At 42.4% G+C, this 22,683-nt stretch overlaps 1 protein-coding gene across 1 annotated transcript in view; it reads left to right on the top strand.

Moving 5' to 3' along the window:
• POU6F2 (POU class 6 homeobox 2) overlaps positions 1-22,683 on the top strand; it is an 884,429-nt gene that overhangs the window by 846,963 nt on the left and 14,783 nt on the right. The window contains exons 7-8 of the mRNA XM_085607439.1: positions 3,392-3,560; positions 18,977-19,145. Coding sequence (XP_085463565.1) covers positions 3,392-3,560; positions 18,977-19,145 — 338 coding nt within the window. The remainder of the gene's footprint in view (positions 1-3,391; positions 3,561-18,976; positions 19,146-22,683) is intronic.

The raw sequence follows: 22,683 nt of genomic DNA, 5'->3' as shown, positions 1-22,683 counted from the left end.
TCTCAAAGAACTTAAGATAAGACCAGTGATCTGTGCTTATTGCAATATAGTAGGTCAAACTCTCACTACTAAGCTCCTGAAACACGTGCTGAGGTGTCAGGGGGTATGCAATTGTTTACGTCTCTCACTTTGTTCAGAATGAAAAGTGAGCCATTCTTAGGTGCCCTTCTTTTTTTGTTTACCTGTATCATTATCCGCTTGGTTTGTGGCATGCAACACCTCACACTTTGTCTGTGAAGGCTGCCTTGCAGCTCAAGCCACTCTACCAAAGGTGAGCCACGGTTGCTCTTGTTGAAGCCTGTTTGTCTCTGTGGATCAATCTCTTTAGGCAGTAAGAGAGCTCAGTAATAACTCACATCAAGGCAGTCAGCTATCTCTCTCATTGACTGCGACTTGGCTGCACTCAGTCATTCACAGTACCAGAGTACCACTCTGTGGTTCGTTACTGTCAGTGGCATCTACAACTTACTGGTGTGAAGATGCGTCCTGCAGCTTAGTGAGGCATAGTGCCATGTTTGGTCTGTTGCAGTTCAGCACCAATGTGTGGTTTTGGAAAGGATAAGTAGTGTATACACTTCTAATCTCCTATATTCTAATGTGGTGGACTGTCATTATATGGTTTGCTCTAGGTAAGTGCTGTTCTGTAATTTACAAAAGCACAGTGTCACTCTATTTTTTATTATCGAGTAGTGGCACTGCATTGTTTACTATGGTTGAGTATCATTCTGTGGTTTACTGCTGTAAAGTGGCATTCTGTGCTTTAGTATTGTACAGCGACATCTGGTGGTTTAAATGGCACTGCCTCGTCGTCAGGTCCTTAACACTAGGAAAGCACTGTTATGTATGTGTTTATTTCTAAAAAATAAAAAAATAATTTAAAAAGGGGGTTTTAGTCTTCAGTTCATGCAGAACATTTTTAATTAACTGCAATAATGAAATAAGCAAAGTTCCCGAGCCACCCCTACAATCCACTATAATCAAACTTTCTAAGAAACCCCCTGTTAGCATCAACATCAGCCTAACATAAAATATTAGCTTAGTGTCATCTTATGGGTTGCAATAGTTCAGGACCATTTTGTGGTTTAACATAATAGTTTTATCCCTGTGTCTTCCACAGTAAAGTGTCATCTTGTATTTTATTTTGGCTTACAGGAGTAGAGTTGTGTTTAGTGTTACACTATAGTAGAGTGCTCTGGTGCAGTTTATTATCGTAGTGTGTTATCCTGTGGTTTACTACAGCAGATTGTCATCCTGTGGTTTATTATAGTAGAATGCTATTCTGTGTTTTACCTTGGTAAAATGCCATCCTGCTGTTTACTGAAATGAAGAGTCCTCCTGTGGTTTATAGTGGTAGCCTGCCACCCAGTGGTCCACTGCAGTAGAGTGTTGTTCCACGGACAATTCCAGTGCAGTACCAAGTTGTGGTTTCTTTCTGTCACTTTACGAGTACGCAATTAATTATGCTATTCCTTCGCAAGTTGCTTTGTCTTTGTAAGACACAACAGTGAAATAATCAGTTTCTATTTTCCAACATTTACAGAGAATTAGATAATTATAATATTAAGTATTTTTGTCATTTAAGATTTCGCAACTCAAGAAAACATTTTTTTCCTAATTCGCTGTTCACGGATGAAAATTCATGTTGATAACAGAAATGACACAAAGCATATTTTCAAAACAAGTCAGGGGATGTGAACTTTCACGTTGGAAGCAATCTCGTGAACAATATACAAGCTTTATATAACCTATTTATTTTGGTCAGACATAAAGGTCCGTTAGGATGGTGGCAGAACTGTGCCCTATCGCCGCACACTTACATTCTCCTCGGTTTGAGAAACACGGCCGTTCTTATTTAAAGAATCCTAGGCTCAAACAAAGTGTACTGTTCGTTTACTGAAAAAAGATTGAGAAACAACGTGAGTTTTTTTTTATCTGTCTCAGACTTTTCATTTTCATCCTGAGATAGATTCGGACTGTGGTATTTTATAATTCCAGAGTGTTTACCGTCTTTATTTCTGATTTTTTTTCTTAATATATACAGTATGCGGTGTGCACATCGTGATATTAATAATCAATGTGATCGTTGTGCAAAAGAGTTACAATATTATACAATATTTAATTAACCCTGTGAAACAATGCTATGGCTTTTGGCGCAGTAAACAGAGAGAGGCTCGGTGCATCTTCGAATGTGGTGGAAATATATATTTCCCCTGGAACATTTGTAAGATGCAGGAGCCCTCCGAAAGTGCCAGATGAAGTATTCAGCATGTGCCACTGGTCAAGCATAAAGATCTGTTCGATGATGGTACGCCGACCTGTTTTTTAAGCATTTATTTTTATTTACTGCTGGCTGTGAGTAACACCATTTTTCTTATTTCAAGAATCGTATACCAGGGAAATTATATTGTGTGTTGATTGAACAAATGAGAGTCTTTATTATTTCAAAATAAAGTTTTTATCTTGAAATAGAGAACTGTACTGCGGAATTGTTATGCTCTATGATACTTCCACAGAGTTTTGACTCCTTAGTCTTTGAGTTTCCTTGAGCAATGAGCTGTTAAGGGCCACTGTTATTGCTGCGGAAAAGAGTTGGAAGCTTCTATTATATAAACTCTACTAAACAAAAGTGCCACTTTGTACCAAGTAGGGCGAGGCTTGGAGCAACTCCAAAGCTCATGTGTGCAAACATACTTTCTCTGGAACATGTTAAAGATGTATTCGACCGCTGCAAAGAGGTGCCCGAGGATGCCCTGGAGCAAGGCCCTGCTCTACCAAATAGTTACCCGATTTCAGAGAGTGTAAAATATTCTCTATCTCAACGTCATTGACATCATTACAAGCGGCTGACATTATTTTGAAAGTCAATCAGGATAAAAACATGTTACCGATTTTGTTAGGTACCCCTAATAACCTCTTTTCACATCACAACTCGCTTGTTTTCGTATCTTACTCTCATGAGAAGACGTAGAAAAGAGATGAAAGATACTGGCATGTTATCCCTGACGTCGGTTAGGACTACCCTCTTGGCGCTTTGTACTGCTAGCAAGTACTGCTTTTTTGTAGTTTAATACCTTAGGATTCATCGAAAAATGTAGTATGATTTTTAACAGCAGATTCATTTTCATGAGTTTTGAAAAATTGACACCCTTGACAGGACCCGTGTTCCCCTGAAGGGCAGGGACATTCACATGTTCACAAAAATGAAAACAAACCTTATAATGATTGCTGGTGCAAATTCACAATATGTCTTTGAGGTGTCCCCCTTTCTGTATCTACCCTCTGCATCCATAGACTAGAACACCTCAGCTGATGTGCTTGGCTCTGCGCTGTCCTATTGGTTGTGCATGGAGGGTGCCGGGTAATAACGATTGTTTCACATTTTAATGTCTAGCTCCACCAGCCTCCGCAGACGCAAGCGAGTCAAGCAGCATCACAAGCCAACCTTCTGCATTTGGCTCACAGTCACGCAGCCATGTCTCAAAGCCCAGTCCGCCAGCCTTCCTCTTCCTCCTCCTCAACTTCCTCCTCTTCTGCTTTGAGTGTTGGCCAGTTAGTCAGTAGTAAGTATCTTTCGTTTTCTTATTAGTCTTTTCTGGCTTTTTTTTCTATTCTTTTGCTTTATCTTGCTTTCTTTATCTGTTTTCTTGTGTTTGTCTGCTGCAGCCATACTATCTTTATGTCCAGTTGAACATGTTAAGCATACACAAACAAGTCTATGTTAGGAATAATAATCCCATATGGTATTTTAAAGTCGTCTCTGTTTCAAAAAAGGTCAGTCCATCCCTAAAAACAGTGGTACTCATTTACAGCTAGATGACGCAGAGCTTCGCTGCAAGCCATTTTGCTGCACCACTTTAAAAGCACAGGGAGGCGTCATATTTGAAACAATATGATGCATCCCTATGCTTTCCCCTGCGTTGGCACATAATTGGCTTGCCATGCGCCAATACAGACACCCTTGCACCAAGGCGCAAGGGTGCCTGCGTTGCGGGGATGATTGTTTTTGTGCAGGAAGGGACACCTTCCTGCACAAATAACAATCATTGATGGTGTTTTCCTCTATGTGTGCTGCAGAATGCAGCATGCATAGAAAGAGGAAAAAATTAGGAGAAATAAAAGTATTTCTCCTTGTTGCACCTCCTTACGCCTCCCCAGGGGAGGCGTAGGATTCTGACGCATTTGCAGGTTTATGAAATGTTGGAAATCTGGGAATGCAGCAGAATCCATGGGTGTTGCGTGGGAACTGTTTAGCACATAAAGCCTGCTCTATAGTCTTTATTAATGCTGGGGAGAAGGTAGCAATAAAGGTTTGCTTTCTATATCGAATGCATAAATAAATGAAAGAATTGAGTGCGACAAACAGCATGATGAATTAGTTTACTTTTCAGATGTAAAATACTCCATCATATTATCCAAGAGGAGCACTTCCTACAAAGGTATGATCAGGGCCACTGGATTTATGCGCTTCTGTGGTGGCAGCCTTTTCTGCATAATTATGGATTTGTCTTATTTGGTACATAATCTATCACCTACCGCATTATTTGCAGACTTTACCAAAAACTAAATGTTTATAGCTCACGCAGATCAAAGGTTACTAAAAATGTGGTGACATGTTCCCGCAAACATCCTTCACAAAGGTTGACTTGTCATCTTTCAGTCTCTTATTGCCGTATTTGGGTGTTATAATGGCACTAATAAAGCAAGATTTTTGTCCAGACAGTGTTACCTTGTGTAAGAATGAAAAAAATGATTAAGAAATATTATGACAAAATGTGCTGTACTACACATCAGAATTTGCGTTTTCTTGCAGCATAATTTAGTCAACCCTGCCACATAATTTGCTCCTCCTCTGCTGCATAATTCTAGGGGTCCAGGGTAGAATATACCAAATAGCCAATAGCATGAAGTGAGGGGGCGGAGGCAATACTCCTCTGGGTGGAGCTAAGCCCACTCTATGAATAGTTTAAATAATCGGTAATTAAAAATTATAATTCCCGCCCCTGTTTCAATTGGTCTAGAAATTTTACCTAAGGCCGCTGGTCCCAAACGGTGGCGCTTCAACAATGCTCTCCTCCTGGATCCAAAATTTACTACCGCTTTCACCACTTTTTTTGATGAGTTTTTTGTGTTCAATACGGACCAATCTCTACCCTTCTCAACTGTATGGGATGCCTTCAAGGCCTCAGCGAGAGATTTCATTATTGGCTTTGTTGCTAAGAGGCGGAAACTCTCTCGCAAATTTACTGAGAACCTTTTACAGGACATCAAACAGTTAGAGCACTCTTTTTACACCTCACACTCAAAACAATCCCTCACGGCCCTCATTAATGCTAAATTGAAATTTAACGAGAAATCGACGGAGGATGCTTCATTATATTTGCTAAAATCCAGCGCTAAATTTTACGGGGGCAAAACAAGGCGGGAAAAATACTAGCTAATTACTTGAAAGTCAAACACAACAGACTTAATATTGAATCCATTTACGACGACCACTCAGATTTAAAGTTCAAGGATGCGGATATCTTGAACAAATTTGCCCTATTCTACAAATCCCTCTATGCCTCGGAATCGCAACCATCCGATCACTCTCTTTCTCAGTTTTTCTCGACTCTCCAGACACCCTCTCATCATTCGCCGGATCTAAGTCTTTTGGAATCAGACCTAACGCAACAAGAACTATCGGCGGCTCTTCAGCTACTCAAAAAAGATAAGGCGCCTGGGCCCGATGGCTTTACAGTAGAATTCTTTCAGCACTTTTCCAAACTCCTATTGCCCAAGTTACACTCTCTTATAACTTTCTTCAATACTTTGGGTTGCTCCTCAGGATCTTTTTCGGAAGCACACATATGCCTTATACCAAAGGAGGGGAAAGATCACAAGTACTGCAAAAATTATATACCTATTTCCTTGGTAAACATAGATTATAAGATTTTCTCCAAAGCCTTGGCTATACGTCTTGACTCCTACTTGCCTGATTTCTTGGGTATGGAACAGTCTGGCTTTGTCAAAGGCAGATTTATCACGGACAATACCAGACTCCTTTTCGATGTTCTGTCTAAATCTTCATCCTTTAAACATCCCCTAGCGGCAATTGCGCTTGATGCTGAGAAGGCGTTCGATAGGGTTGAATGGACTTATTTGTTTTACGCTCTCCGTTGGTTTGGTTTTGGTCCCAAGTTTGTATCCTTGGTCTCTCTTCTTTATTCCAACCCAAGGGCGGCTATTTGTGCTAATGGTTTGATTTCCTCGTATTTTGATTTGGGTAGGGGTGTCCGTCAAGGTTGCCCTCTCTCTCCTTTCCTTTTTAATTTAGCCTTGGAGCCCTTTCTTTCTAAGCTCCGCCAGAATCCAGATATATATGGCTTTCACTCGGCAAGCATTCACCTTAAACTGGCTGCTTATGCGGATGACATCTTACTTTTTATGTCCAACCCTAGTGCCTCCATTCCTGCCTTTCTGACAGAAGTACAGGCGTATTCCAAAATTTCTGGTTACAAGTTAAATAACGACAAATGTGAGATTCTTCCCTTGACCAAGTATACCTTTAAAGCGGATTTTAGCGCCTCAAACTTCAGATGGAGCCCCTCTCATATTAAGTATTTAGGCATGTATATCACCCCCTCAATATCAGACACAGTGGCGTTATGCTTAAACAAATGTATACAGAAAATTTCTGACTTAGTGGCCAAGTGGCATCCACTTTACTTATCATGGTGGGGTCGGTTGGACACGATAAAGATGATGTTGTCACCCATTGTATTGTACACCATCTCAAATATTCCAGTCCCTATCCCTGCCAAGTTCTTTAAAAAGATCAATTCCACCCTTTCTTCTTTTTTGTGGAACTCAAAAAGACCTCGAATGTCTCTAGCTAAATTAATTCGTCCCAAGACAGAGGGAGGAGTTAATTTTCCTGATTTTCAGGTTTATCAAAAAGCTTTCCTTTTGCGACAGGCTTCACTGTGGCTGCTTGATCCCTCAGAGGATTGCCCTCTATGGCTCAGTACAGAGCCTCTTTTCCTTTCTCCCTTCTCCTTCTCAGAGTACCTTTCCTTCTCGCGTAAACCGCAGGCGGTGTCCTCTTCCATAATTAAATTGACCTCCAAGCTTTTAGCTCTTATACCATCTCCCCCCCCCCCCCCCCCCGGACACTACTGATTTTTTCCTGAGTTCAACAATATGGCACAATAAAGACTTAGTTATTTGTGGTAAACCAATCTATTGGAAGACCTGGCGCCGAAAGGGTTTAATATGGATACATCAGCTACTCTCAGATTCAAATTTTCTGACCTTTCATTCACTTAGACAGCGTTTTGACCTGCCTGACTCATTCCTACCCAAGTATAACCTACTCAAGTTGGCTGTGATGGCTAGGTTCGATCAAATCTCTGCTATGTCCCTGACCCCCACTTCCCGGACTTCTCCTTCACAGCTTTCCTCCCTACTTAAGACTAAACCCTCAGCTTCCAGTATATATCAGCATTTACAGGGGATGGGTACCCTTCGACAGAAATCCAAGGTGGAGGACGCTTGGGAACGAGATTTTCAGCTTTCATGGCCAGTATCTCTCTGGAATAACATATGGCTCAAGCTACGTAAGTCTTCCAGGGCAGCTAATCTTACACAAACGCTGTTCTTTGTGTATAACCGACTTCTACTCACTCCCAGTGCTCTAAGCAGAAGTTTCGCATCCACCCCAGATACTTGTTGGTCATGCTCCTCCCCAAAGGCTGATATACTGCATGCGCTATTTTTATGCCCACTTGTACACAATTTTTGGAAGCAAGTCTGGTCCCAAATTAACTTAATTTTTGACACTACATGTCCCTTTTCTATCACTCATATTTGTTTGGGGAGTCTTGCACCGTGGTGGGAGAATGTCCCAGTTAACACTGAAATCATTGATTTGCTGTTAGCGGCTGCTTTTCAACAGATCACTGTTAACTGGAAGGACTTTACAAAGATTTCTTACAAGGCATGGTGGTATGCAGTCTGCCATAATCACAGACTGGACACATCTTTTGTATATCCTATGCAGTTGGCAACTAAGCGTCTAGATCTGTGGTCCCCTGTTACACTTTACCTTGACATGTGTGCCAAACGGTGCTCTCAGCTAAAACCACTCCAGCAGGAGGTTTTTAAGCCCCCTTTAACCCCTTGTGCGTTCCCAGATTTATTTCCAATTCTAATACTGTTATGATTTAATCTCTCTGTATTAATGGCCTATTTCTTATTTATGAGCCTGTTTTTCATTTTGCGCAGTATAATTTATTGTGCTGTAGTGGCATGAACTTATCACATTCTTTAGTCATATTTCAATGAACTACCTTGACAAGCATTTACTGTTATTACTTTTGTATGGATACCTTTGCTTGTATTAATAAAATCTTTCTTTCAAACTTAAAAAAAATTATAATTCCAATACTATTTTCATGCCTTTGTTCCAAAGAGTAAATTGATTAGTGGAAGTATCACTCCATAAATGATCCCCTTACAGGCAATCGCATTTTCTATTCCCGACTCTTTTTTGCACTTTTGTGCATATTGAAGACCTTGAAAAAAGCTCTCGTAAGAAATGTAATCTGGACTGGAAAGGGGATTTCCCGTATCTTCAATAGTAAAAATGTACACGGCATTTAGGTCTGCAAATAAATATCACAATGTCTATACCACAATTGTGGTGTTGTCTCCCACAGCTACGATACACCAGTGTTCCTATTCCTGGAATGCAGGGCTTTAAGTGGGCCGGGTCTCACCGGGTCTGAGCACCGGCAGTTTTTTTAAGGGGGCCTGTCGGGCTGTGTTTTGTGCCCTGGCACAGGCAGTCCGTTTTTTTCCCCAGACTGCAGTGACAGCAGGCACATCGATGTGTGCATGGTGAGCATTGTAGAGGAAGGGAAATCCTTTAAAGAGAGGCATTTCTCTCTGGATTTCCTTTCGCTTTTTGCAACTCAGGAGCAGCAACATTGTTGTGTTGTCACCAGGGCTTTAAGTGGAAGTTTTTTCAATATATCATATACAAGCCATAGTTGCTACTTATTTATCTTATGCAACTAGCAAACATTGACAAAGTCAATAGTCCTGACTTGTAGGTATGATGTGACTTGTTGTATCATATATCTGGACGCAATGACAGGAACAGCAAAATACAAGTCGGGCGGCACACTGTGCTAAACACAAATTTTTAGCTCACCTGTTTAAAGCCACACCCTTAATTACATTGACAACGCCCCTTTGAGTGAGCTCCTAGATTTTTCAACCCACTTAAAGCCCTGCTGGAATGACTTTCCTCTGCTCACCCACCAACCCAGCGATTTCAAGACCTACTGTGAATGCCTGCCGTATGTGTTGAAATATCCAAGGGAAGCAATTGACCCCTTTGTAGTTGATTACCTGTTATACTCATTGTGCCACTTAGGTTTGCAAATCCAACAGATGAATCTGAGCGCCATAAAATATGTCTGAGGAACAGTTGCAAATCTCACAAGGATATGTGCCAAGGAGGTCTCTACTAGGGGATGGACTTAAAGCAGCTAAAACCAGCCCTTGAAAATGTGTTCATAGAAGCCCCACAGTACGCCAAGCGACTGACTCTGATCCTCTTCAGGAGCATTTTGGAGAAACACTATATGTAAGTCTGTGAAATATGCCTTCACGCTAAAAAGCAGCTCCTGGGCCACAGGTTAACTGGATGTCCAACATGGTCCGTCCAGCGCAGTCTCCGTTGAGCGTCATGTCGTTGTACTAGTCAAAACGATCCAGTTGCATCTCATGCTCTCTCTCTCTCTCGCTAATAAATGGCATTAGCACAGCTGCAAGCAATGCAGGTTACCAGTGTAAGCCGTGGTTTGACACTGCATGTCCACACATTTGGGCGTTTGACAGAAAGTGTTTGGAAAGCTACAACTAATATAGACTTGTGCCATCAAGATAATGCTTGAATTATTCCAATTCAGTCATGTTGAAGAGGTAAGAAAAAAGTCGGGCTCAAACAGGAGTATTTCTTTGACTTAGAATCCCTGCATCTTGTTAGACTAGATTATCTATGTGAACTGTTTCAATTCCTTCATCCGGTCAGACAGCTGCATTCATTGGCTGATACTATATTGATTGTTGTACGAAATTGGAACTGGAGGGAAATCCATACAAATTTTGCCGGCGCCCAACTTTAAAAGCAAAAACAACAGTTGATGGACAGAATGCAGAACAATGTCATACATTCACCCCAGTACAGAGATCTGGGCCTAAATCCATCGTTCTTTTGCTCACCATGCCATTCCAGTTTGAACCCTGCCATATGCAAATCAGTCTTGACCCTGTGCCTCATGGGAACAGTCCAGCCCGAACTGCCAAGCCAGGTCCTCCCTGGACTGGAACCAAGCATCCTAGGACCGGTTTCGGGGTTTCACCCCTCTTCAGCCAGGATAGCTTGATTCCAGTGGCATGGAGAGGACGGGACTCACGTCTGCGCATACCCGTCCCACTCGGGGTGACAAATGCAAAAACAACAGTTGATGTACTGAGTGCTTGCAATGTTCAACACTCCGTCCATCATCCCCTTTGGTTTTACTTTGTTCGCCCTAAGTTGGCAGGGTATGCCCAGACGTGGGTCCCTTGTTCACTTTGCCACTGGATTCAAGATAGCCTGGCTGATGAGGGTTATGAACCCGAAACCGGTCCCAGGATGCTTGTTTCTGGTCCAGGGAAGACATGGCTTGGCAGTTCGGGCTGGACTGTTCCCATGAGGCACAGGGTCAGACTGATTTGCATATGGCCATGTCTGAACTGGGGTGGCGGAGTGAGCTAAAGAATGATGATGGATTAAACCCAGATCAGTTGACTGGGGTTGAGTGCTTGCAATGTTCAACACTCCGTCCATCATCCCCTTTGGTTTTACTTTGTTCGCCCTAAGTTGGCAGGGTATGCCCAGACGTGGGTCCCTTGCTCACTTTGCCACTGGATTCAAGATAGCCTGGCTGATGAGGGTTATGAACCCGAAACTGGTCCCAGGATGCTTGTTCCTGGTCCAGGGAAGACATGGCTTGGCAGTTCGGGCTGGACTGTTCACATGAGGCACAGGGTCAGACTGATTGACATATGGCCATGTCTGAATTGGGGTGGCGGAGTGAGCTAAAGAATGATGATGGAATAAACCCAGATCAGTTGACTGGGGGTGAGTGCTTGCAATGTTCAACACTCCGTCCATCATCCCCTTTGGTTTTACTTTGTTCGCCCTAAGTTGGCAGGGTATGCCCAGACGTGGGTCCCTTGTTCACTTTGCCACTGGATTCAAGATAGCCTGGCTGATGAGGGTTATGAACCCGAAACCGGTCCCAGGCTGCTTGTTTCTGGTCCAGGGAAGACATGGCTTGGCAGTTCGGACTGGACTGTTCCCATGAGGCACAGGGTCAGACTAATTTGCATCTGGCCATGTCTGAACTGGGGTGGCGGAGTGAGCTAAAGAATGATGATGGGTGAGTGCTTGCAATGTTCAACACTCCATCCATCATCCCCTTTGGTTTTACAACTTTAAAAACAGCACCCAAAAATGTTCATAATATGCCCACCGTCAAGTTTTTTTCTTTAATGTTGAAAGATAACATTGGTTCTTAGCACTTCTTGTACATTGCACTTTAATTGGGTATTTCTAAACACTGTAGTCTAGAAGGTCTCTACATCTCTTAGCCTGAAATTAACATGTAATAAAGAATTGAATAAGTCATACTCTACAGAGGACCATCTCCATAATATGGACCAGACATGATATTGATTAGAGTATCTTCTACTACACAGCTTGTTTTAGATCCTCCAGCTGTTGTAGATATAACGAATGACCAGGTGCAAATATATCGGTGACCCGAAGAGTGGAGAAAGAGATGAACTACAGTGGACCACCGCTTGCTTTCAATACAATCAGAAGCCAGCCAGATGCGAATGGTCAGATTTACTGACATGGGTGCTTGCCTGGCGAGCAAGTGTTAAGTGTTTAAGCACCATATCCATGCAAACCCTAGCTCCTTCCTCTGGAATTCTGTTCAGCTCACATCTGATCCAGTCTTGGCTACACAAAGTGCTTCATGGCCCAATGTAGAGATTCTAAAAACCTTTGAATCTGCAGCGTGGCACCCCCCCCCCCCCCCCCTTCTGTTTCCTGTCCTGTCTTCTATTAGATTACTCAGAAGACTCAGCCTGACAGTGTTTAGCAGCATGCATGAAACGAAAATAAAAGAATAAGCAAAGGTGGAAGTGGCAAATCCTTCACCAGTGTACCAGCACACACCTGCCCGTCCATGTCTGGCTGTTCTTTCTGTGCGTCTATTGTTGGAATGATGGGGTGTAATACTGTGACCACAGAGGTGATCTTCTGAGCTTTGCATCCCAGGCGGTGCACTGTGGTCATCTGATCTCAGCACCCACTGGGATAAATGAAGTGAGTGCACTGATTGTGAAGAATTCACGATAAACACAAATTGAAACGCCTGGGACAATCCATGAACCAAGTACAACCTCCTGGATGCTGTGAATGGTGGTCATGACAAATCTATCTGTATATTTTTAGATTCATTTTTTAGACTAATAAAATGAAATAATTTACTAAACATGTTATGTATCAAAACATTTCTTTTACACAGGTTTGCACATTCTGTGACTGTATATAGGTTGGATTGGTTTATATTTTGTTTTCATTGCAGACTCTTTATTTTTTTGGGGTGGAAGTGGGGGGCAGGTGCAGATTATTTTGTAATAAGGTGGCTGTACGTATACTAGGGATCTCTTGATCCCCACCTTTTTGTTATTAAAGCATCAGTTATTAAACCACAGAACAATGTACAAAGATGCATGCAAAATGTAAAATTTCAGATAACTAGCTTAAGAATAATTTTCTATCATAGATATGATCAGCAAGTCCCAATAGCAATGAAACCGCTTGATCGCACTCATAGTCAGATTAATACTTGGTTGCATACAGTAGCAATTTCTAAAGGAATTCTACAGGTGAACCCCTACCAGTGTCATTTCTTGCAGCAGCTAGCCACATTTAACTGCTCAGTGACAGTGGCCATAGAAATAAAATAATCAAACGTATCCAGAAGCTGCTATGCATATACTAGGGATCTGGTTAGTTTTACTTGTTTCCATTTTAGTCATAAAAAATGTTTCAGAGCCTGGTTATGTGGACGTTTGCACTTTTAATGACTCTTTTCTGGGAGCGGCAGGTTTATTGACATAATATTTCCTTTTCCCTATTAAATATCTAGGTAATTTCCCTCGTGGTTTTTCAGTATCTCACCTGTTTCTTTTTTGTAATCATGGCATTGGTCGAGCAAATTTAGGCCTCTATTTTTTAGGTTGGAGATATATCGTACTAATTGTTTGTGGCTTTCGTTTCTGTTTCTAATTTTATTTTTCATAAAGACGTAGGCATGTGTAAGATAGGATTCCAGCAACTCTTCTGGGTTTATCTCGTCTCTTAATTTTACTCACACTGTGTTGACAGTACTTTTTCAAAAAAAAAAAAATCCTATCCAGAATTGCACCTGGCTGTGTCTGGCTATGGTAGCATTGGAATGTCAGCACATCGAAGAGTTAGGGGTCACTAGTTAGTGAGTTGATTAGTTAGTGGGCTGAAAATGGCTGCGGTAATGCTGCATGATGTATAAAATGAGTCTCATGGGCGAACAGTAGGTTCCACACATGGCTTGATGTGTGTTTGGGCCCTTTTAATAGTACTTTTGAAGATATGATTTCTAGGTTCTTTATTAGTTCTGGCTATTGTTTGTCTTAGAGCTATCCATCCATTAGATAATGGCCCTAATTAGGAGTGGCCCATCTGAAAAGGCGATTATTATCCCACCTTTTGGAATCAAGGACAACGGGGATTGGACTTTAAATTGTGCGATAATTATCACCCAGTACACATTGTGCCCTTTAAAATGGGGATTTACATGCACATTTTGGTGTGTTGGCCACAAATTCCACATGTATCCCTATTTACCAGTCATTTTCTCCTGGTAAAATACAGCAGGTTTTACCTGCCGAAATTTACTTGGGGAAAATTGCAATGCAGGTTGTGATTCTCACAAAACGTGTAATTCCAATTTCCGTGTGTTAGACCCAACGGTTTTGGGCTGGCTAAGATGCATTGAAGCCTGTCAGAACCCACCGTTCCAAATAAAATGAGTACGGAACACTTGTCGGATAACCTGTGCTCACCCTCTGGTAGCTTGGCACTGAGCAGTCAGGCGTATCCTCAGGGCTCAAGTGTAAAACTTTAGGACAACAACCCCCTCTCACAATATACTGTGTTTGGCACAAAAAAATCAATCCTGTATGTATACAAACACTTGTCTTTGTATTACACACACACACCCTGAAATCAAAACAAGATTGACATTGTATATACACTCTACAGTTATATGCAATTATGAAACTTCTCTATTGAAATCAAAATGAAAGACAAGTTGTATATACACTTTACAGTTATAAGCAATTGACGGACTTTCCCATTGCCGAAAGGTGAAGCAGTCACTAGTCTCTGACTACGCCTCATGACCCAGCCCCCCAGTCTTTCAACTCTACCAGACAATGATACAAGTTGCCCCTGCTGGCGCCCTGTTGACTAGACAGTCAAAACCAAACACAAGGAGATGATGGACGGAGCGCTGAAACCACCTAACACCGAAAGGAACAGTTACCTAGTTTTGTCCATCCGGACTAGACCTTCAGGCGCCCGACATCCCCTGCATGAGGATGGGATCACTATTCCCTCCATAGACAAAAGGTTATGACCCAGGAAGCTGGAGCGCTCCACATCTGGAGAAATGTTTTTCCCTCAAGCAAAGGTGTGATTTGCCATAGACCCCCGGCAGTCAGCTGCAGATGCCCACAAGGCCTACAAAACCCCTCTGGTCTCATCATGATGTTTTCCAAAACAAAGCATCCTATGGTGTGGGTCCAGGGAGAGGGAGCCATTGACCTTGGACAGAGGCTGCATTATCAGGCACTTTCATCCTCCCAATCTGGAGGCCGAAGACAGTCTCAGCTCCTGCTCAGGTTCCCCCCACACCCCACGGACACCACACGCTCGATCACAGGTCCCCTTGGTTGCAAGTATGGCTCCCTCAGACTCTGCAAGCTTCACCTGCACTCCCTGAACTCCTCACATCCCAGCACCTGAGATGGATACTGATCTCTGTGCACACACTCCTCTTGCACAGTGAGATGATAGTGTATGTCAGGGCGGTCCTTGTCCCAACCATGATCACTTCCACCTAACTCCGCCACACCCAATTAGGCTAAGCAAAGACAGATAATCAGGCTTAGGCCTTGATGGGACAACAAGACAGTGGAACCTAAAAAAATTTGAACACGAGGCCACTAACAGATTGATACACTTTGACACTCACTTTCTGGTTATTGGTACACCTTTGGGGTATAGGGGTAAAATCCATATTTAAAGCCATTTTGGCTTGGAGTCTCTGCTCAGCAACATGTCATTAGTTGTTGTGGCTCTCTGCTTCATATCAGTTCGAACTCATGTATTCAACCCTCACGGTTGTTGTTTTCTTCCCTTATTTCCTTTATATTAGGTACTCCTTCAATTCATCCAGTCTGTATTTGGTTGTGCTCGAAACCCTTGGGTATCTTTCTCTCTCGTACCTCCTTAGCTCCTGCCTGGTCTGGTTTGTGGTAGTGTCCTAGGCTTCCTGGCTGGAATCTTGGTCTGCTGCTGAAACCAGTAAGCCTCCTGTAACTGCATATTTACCTGTGACCTTCTGTTTACTCCTACTCTCAGACCAGGGACAAACCATTCCTTCAAGCACCAAGTTTTCCCTGTGCTCTTTTCACCTGTGATGGACCAGGCCCAGGGTGAGATCCAGTGCAGTGTTTCTCTCTCACTCCATATTTTCACTGGAGTCCTACTGCAGGTGTGTTATTCCCTTTTCCACCCTCATAGGTGTTCAGGAATGTCAGGAGCTTTCTGCGTGTCTGATCAACAGTAGCGGCTGCTACCGAACAGGGGTGGCAGAGCGGGGGAGAGACAGGGTGACGGAGGGCTGGGGGGGATCAAAATACATTTTAAAAAAGCACTTACCTACACTGCCGACTGCCACCCGCCCCATCTTCTTACTCCGTCCTCCTTCCGCAGGAAGCATGCCACCTCCCAGACTCCCCTGACCAATCACAACGCTATTGTCCTGAGCACCATGGTTCGGCGCTCAGACAGGGGCTGGCAGGCTGTGCATGTTCTCCATGAAGGGTCTAATACAGCTTGCAAGGAGAACATGCAGGGTGCATATGATGCTTTGGCCGACTTGAAATGGCTGGCAAACCATCATGCACACTTTAGGTGCTGCCACCACTCCTCTGCATGTGACGCGGAGAGCCCACCCCGCACCCAAGGTTTCAGCTACAAGCTGAATACAGAAAACAAAATGATAATAACAAATGTTATTATCATTTTATTTTTTTGTATGCAGCTTGCAGTTCAAGCAGGTGGGCTGCTGATCAATAGGAACCTGACACTCCTGCAGCAATCTAGTTAAGGACTCCGTTGTGATTATTGGGTCGAGCATTCGAGACCTCTTGCATACACTTTAGTATATACTTATATGTGTATGTACTTTGCGGGCTCTGGAGATCAGCCGTAGGACTTGTCTGCTTCTGCTTAGGGACTTTTTTTCTGTTCAATTGCCTTTATTTAACTGTCTAGATAGAAAACGACCAGTAGAGGTCAGTAAAATACCAGAATTGCTTTCTGCTGAGGGACTTTCTTTTTTTAAATTTTTCTGGCAACTGCCTCTATTTAACTTTCTTGATAGAAAGCAACCAGCAGAGGTCAGTAAAATACCAGAATTACTTTAGCATTCTCTAGATTCCAGCCAATAGAAATTGTCTTCCACGAGCACCCGTAGACAATAATATTTTTTTCAACTCTTGTATTTTCAGTGATATGCCCACCGAAGGCCCTGATTTTTTATTTAAAACAGAGCATTGGACTATACCATTTCCCGCTGAAAGGCAATATTTCTCTGCATGTGTTCCCATCACTGGCATGTCACGCAGTTTGGTGCTTACTTACATGTTAAAGAACAGTAGATGGTTCAGCACTCAGACTAATGTGCTGCATAGCTAAATAAATATGAAGTCCCAAAGACAAGGGGCCCGATTCACAGAACTAACTTAAGACAAAATCCTAAACTTACTACCATTTTGGTATTCACAGAAGGCACTTACTCATTTTGGTATTCACAGAAGGCACTTACTCATTTCGGTATTCACAGAAGTTAGGAGTCCTAACTTTAGGACTCCTAAATGCCTTCTGTGAATACCGAAAGTCTTAAAATTAGGATTTTTCTCAGTTTAGTAGTTGTAAAGTTAGGAGTCCTAACCTTAGGACTCCTAAACTGAGAAAATCCTAATTTTAAGGCTTTCGGTATTCACAGAAGGCATTTAGGAGTCCTAAAGTTATGAGTCCTAAATTTAGGACTACTAAATTGAGAAAAATCCTAATTTTAAGACTTTCGGTATTCACAGAAGGCATTTAGGAGTCCTAAAGTTAGGAGTCCTAACTATACTACTTCTAAACTGAGAAAAATCCTAATTTTAAGGCTTTCGGTATTCACAGAAGGCATTTAGGAGTCCTAAAGTTAGGAGTCCTAAACTTAGGACTACTAAATTGAGAAAAATCCTAATTTTAAGACTTTCGGTATTCACAGAAGGCATTTAGGAGTCCTAAAGTTAGGAGTCCTAACTATACTACTACTAAACTGAGAAAAATCCTAATTTTAATGTTTTTGGTATTCACAGAAGGCATTTAGGAGTCCTAAAGTTAGGAGTCCTAAACTTAGGACTACTAAATTGAGAAAAACCCTAATTTTAAGACTTTCGGTATTCACAGAAGGCATTTAGGAGTCCTAAAGTTAGGAATCCTAACTATACTACTACTAAACTGAGAAAAATCCTAATTTTAAGGCTTTCGGTATTCACAGAAGGCATTTAGGAGTCCTAAACTTAGGACTCCTAACTTCTGTGAATACCGAAATGAGTAAGTGTCTTCTGTGAATACCAAAATGAGTAAGTACCTTCTGTGAATACGAAAATGGTAGTAAGTTTAGGATTTTGTCATAAGTTAGTTCTGTGAATCGGGCCCAAGGCCAATTGCATTGCAAATGCTTGATTTTACTTTGAGCTGTCATTCTCATGTGCAGTTTCATTGGGCAAATCTCCAGTGTCCTTCCTATTTCTTTCTTTTGTCACATCTCACTCTGGTGCGGTTCAGACTTTGTCCCGTGATTGATGTCACTACGAATGTCCATCTATAATCCATTTGCATAATTAAGCTTGCCAGACACTGAATGCATATCAAGATAATTATCCTCTAATTTTTCGCCAGTGAAATGTTTTCCACCGCACGCCATAAAAGTGGTGGGAATAGAGTGAATTGTATTCTATTTAATACCATTTAAATAGGAGACGTAAACAATAAGAAAACGTTGAAGGAGTTTACACAACTTTTACAACCCTAACAGAGAAAAGAAGAAAAGTGGTGTAATTTCATGAACTGTGAAAATTAGAGATACAGGATTTATTTTCTTATATCATCATATGTGGACTGAGTTAACCTATGACAGTTAAGTCTAGATGTCCCACTATCTGCAGCCACCACCACAAAATATTAAAAGCACTTCCTTCAGAACAAAAGCAAGAAGCCCTTACAGTTTAAATTACATGGAGGACTAGCTTCGTATTTGCAGTCCTTTCAAGTGAACTGTCTCCTGTGCTTAGGACTTATCCGAACCGATAGATTGCTACTTAAATAAATTACTTTCTTGTGGGATATAATTCATTATAAAATTTCACTTTTTCGTTTGTTTGTCTTAGGTAATAATATTTGAATGCACTGAAAGCACAAATAACCTGTAAAATGCACAAAGTTCATCCTAAGCTTTAAGACGCTCAAATATTTTCACAGACCCGCAGATGACCAGCAGCGAGGTAGATGGTGTGAATCTCGAGGAAATCAGAGAATTTGCCAAAGCTTTCAAAATCCGGCGATTGTCCCTTGGACTGACACAGACACAAGTTGGTCAAGCTCTAAGTGCCACAGAAGGCCCAGCCTACAGCCAGTCTGCCATCTGCAGGTAAACAGTTAAATGACTACTAGATTGTTCTGTATGAGTGGGAGGAAGGGTGTGGTGTGTGTGTGGCTGTGCTTGTCCGTACGTACTTTTTTTTTAGTAAAAGAATAGATGACCATGTATGTGGGTTAAATAATCTGGGCCTTATTTAGAGTTTGCCGGATAGGATACTCCATCACAAACACGTATTAGAAATGCTTCATAGCCTCATATCTATTTATCAATCTATCTATCTATATATACACATATATATATGTATATAATGTATATATAAATATATAGATATATAAATATATATATATACACATCTATATTTGTATATACATACATATATATACATATAAATATGTATATACAGAGATATATATATATATACATATATATATATATATATATTCAGTGAAAAAACCATAGGTTTCACACATGTTATAGTTAGCTGGACATTTTACTGATAAAAAACCAATGAAATTCCCCCGTTATAGTTAGTGCAGGCAACTATAACTCACGCGACCGCAATCCTCTGCTGATGCTAATACTGTATTTAGACAATTATTTGCACTTGTCTTCTTCCATTAAATTTTAGCTATACATATATTACAAATATTTTTTTTTCATAAAGACACATATGTCATCAGCAGAGGATTGCGGTCGCGTGAGTTATAGTTGCCTGCACTAACTATAACGGGGGAATTTCATTGGTTTTTTATCAGTAAAATGTCCAGCTAACTATAACATGTGTGAAACCTATGGTTTTTTCACTGAATTTGCAAGGTTTTTTAAATGCTAATTCCTAACTATAACGTGTGTGAAACCTATGGTTTTTTCAGTGAATTTGTACGTTTTTTTAAATGCTAAGTTACTTTACGCCATTCGTGGCGTGCGCGCCCACTTAACGCAGTTCGTTCCGTGCGCGCACGGTGCGCTTTGCGCACCGTGCGCGCACAGTGAGCACGCGGTGCGCTTCGCAGTTAGTGCCGTTAGTGACGCACGGTGGGCACGCTGTGCGCTACGCGCACCGCGTGCCCACGTTACGCTAGATGGGCCATGTACGCACGATGCGCTTCGCGCACCGTGCGCACATGGAGGACATATGATGCGCTTCGTTGTGAAAGGTAATATTTTTATTTTTCACATCGTTATATATATGCCATGCACAAATGGTGCACTTCGAGCACCATTGGCACATGGGGTAGGGAGAGTATGGATATATTTTTTTTTTTAATAATTTTTACCGTACACGTACGTAAGCGTAATCGCCGAAATTATCGAAAAAATTAAAATTCCGTTTTTGGCTTTGGGGGATCTTTGGGGATACCCCTTAACATGGCTAGGTGCTTAGGAGCTGTCTAAACAGCCCCTTTACATGTTTTTGGCCTTTGTTTTTTAACCCCCTCTCAGAGTGCGAGAGAGAAAATGGCGGCCGCCACTTCCTGGTTTCGACCGATTCGAATGTTTACTAAGATCTAACAGCCAATCAGATTCGCGCTCGCGCACGGCACCGTACGCGTACGGTAAGCTTACCGTAAGCGCACCGTAAGCGCACCGTAAGCTGGCTCAGATATATATATTGATTTAAATGCTATTTTCTCAGGAACTACTGAACAGATTTACACCAGACCTACAAAAGGCACTTCCTTGACCTGAGGACTACCTCTCTGCCAAATTTCAAGTAACTCTGTTCAGCCGTTCGGGCTGTAGCTGTGTCTAAAGGTCCTAGGAAAAATGCATGGGAAAAACGCGTTTTGGGACCCCCCGAGACTTTCAGGGTAGGAGCGGAGCGTAGCGCCCCACCTATTTTGAAAATTTCGCGAGGATTCGTCGACCGGCGCCAAAGTTATTCCAAATAGAATGTTGCGGTTTTCCTATGGAAACAGGGTCCTAACTATAACTACCTACTGGCGACCGCCAGTAGGTAATATATATATATATATATATATATATATATATATATATATATATATATATATATATATATATATATTCCCGATAAGTTGCCAACATATACTGTTGTAATGTTTTAATGGTTCTTACATTGAGCGATTTAGAAACAACCTTCAACCATCTTAGGTTCATGTGCCCAATGGAATAGACTTACAGATTGCACCGCCATAGTGACCCGAACCTCCCTAGGAAGTAGACCCATAAGTCAGTGGCACACCCTTCCTGCTGGCCTTTAAATAGTGGCTGAGGTTCTCAAAATGAGGGACCTAAATTGCCTTTGATAATGGATGAAGGGACTTCCAGCTAACTCCAGGATACTAGTGGGTGCTAAAGAGCATAGATGCACATTGAAAGAAGCATTTATTTTGGAATGGTATGTCCAGCTGAGACGGTGCAAGGAACTCTTCCCCATCCCCACTGTAAAATCCAGTCTGGCACATATTATGTGAGCCCAGATCCTTTTAACTTTCACAGGTGTCAACTCGCCACCTGAAGAGAGCTGAACTTTAATCTGCGGCTCATTTGATGAGGCCATGGACAGGGTTTACCATCAACTAGCATCACACCAGCAATATTGTCAATTTTTAAAGATCTGATAAAGTCTCCATCACATTATGCCAACACCAGCTCGCTGTCAGTGCTAATCCCAGTTTTATCCTGTATGCAGTCTGGCAGTGTCTCCCACTTGCTGAGATTTCTTAATGATCTACTAAACCACGTCAGTACATCACCTCCGACACGACTGTGGAGGTGTGATTGTTCTTCTGTTTCTGAGCAAACTGCTTCTCTCTGAATCAATCAATCAAATGAGATGTGTAGAGCACTGCTAATCACAATCAATCAATCAATCAGGGGATTGTAAAGCGCGCTACTGACCCGTGAGGGTCTCAAGGCGCTGGGGGGGGGGGGCAGCTACGGATCAGTCGAACAGCCAGGTCTTGAGGTCCTTCCTGAATGTGGGCAGGGTCGGGGAACATCTGATGTTCACCGGGAGCTCGTTCCAGGTCTTGGCTGCGATGTAGGAGAAGGCTCTCCCGCCTGTTCTGTTTCTGAGGATGCAGGGGATCTCTGCCAGGGCGAGGTCGGCAGTGCAGAGGTTCCTCTTGTGTACGTGGAAGGATACTCTCTCATTGAGGTATTTTGGTCCGATGTTGAGGGATTTGTAGGCGTGGGTGAGGAGTTTGAATGTGACCCTCTTCTCGACGGGGGGCCAGTGGAGGTCTCGTAGGTGTTGGGTCATGTGTTCATGACGGGGTGTCCCGAGGACGAGTCTGGCTGCGGTGTTCTGGATGGTCTGGAGCCTGTGTAGAAGAGTTCTGTTGATTCCGGCGTATAGGCCGTTGCCGTAGTCCAGTCTGCTGGTTATGAGTGCGTGGGTGACGGTCCTTCTGCATTCAGGGGGGATCCATTTGAAGGTCTTGCGGAGGATGCTCAGGCAGTTGAAGCTAGAGGAAGCGACGGCGTTGATCTGGCGGTTCATCACACACTAGGGTATCCAGGCACTGAGGGCTTCTGCTGCTGGGAGGAATCAGTTGAACAGCCAGATCTTTAGAACCTTTCAAAATTCCGGCAGAGAGGCAAAGGTCTGGAGGTGTTCCAG

The sequence above is a fragment of the Triturus cristatus genome, chromosome 5_2, assembly GCF_964204655.1.
Source record: "Triturus cristatus chromosome 5_2, aTriCri1.1, whole genome shotgun sequence".
Classification (NCBI taxonomy): domain Eukaryota; kingdom Metazoa; phylum Chordata; class Amphibia; order Caudata; family Salamandridae; genus Triturus; species Triturus cristatus.
Note: the sequence above shows the minus strand (reverse complement) of the source record. Positions and strands in the feature narration are given on the sequence as shown.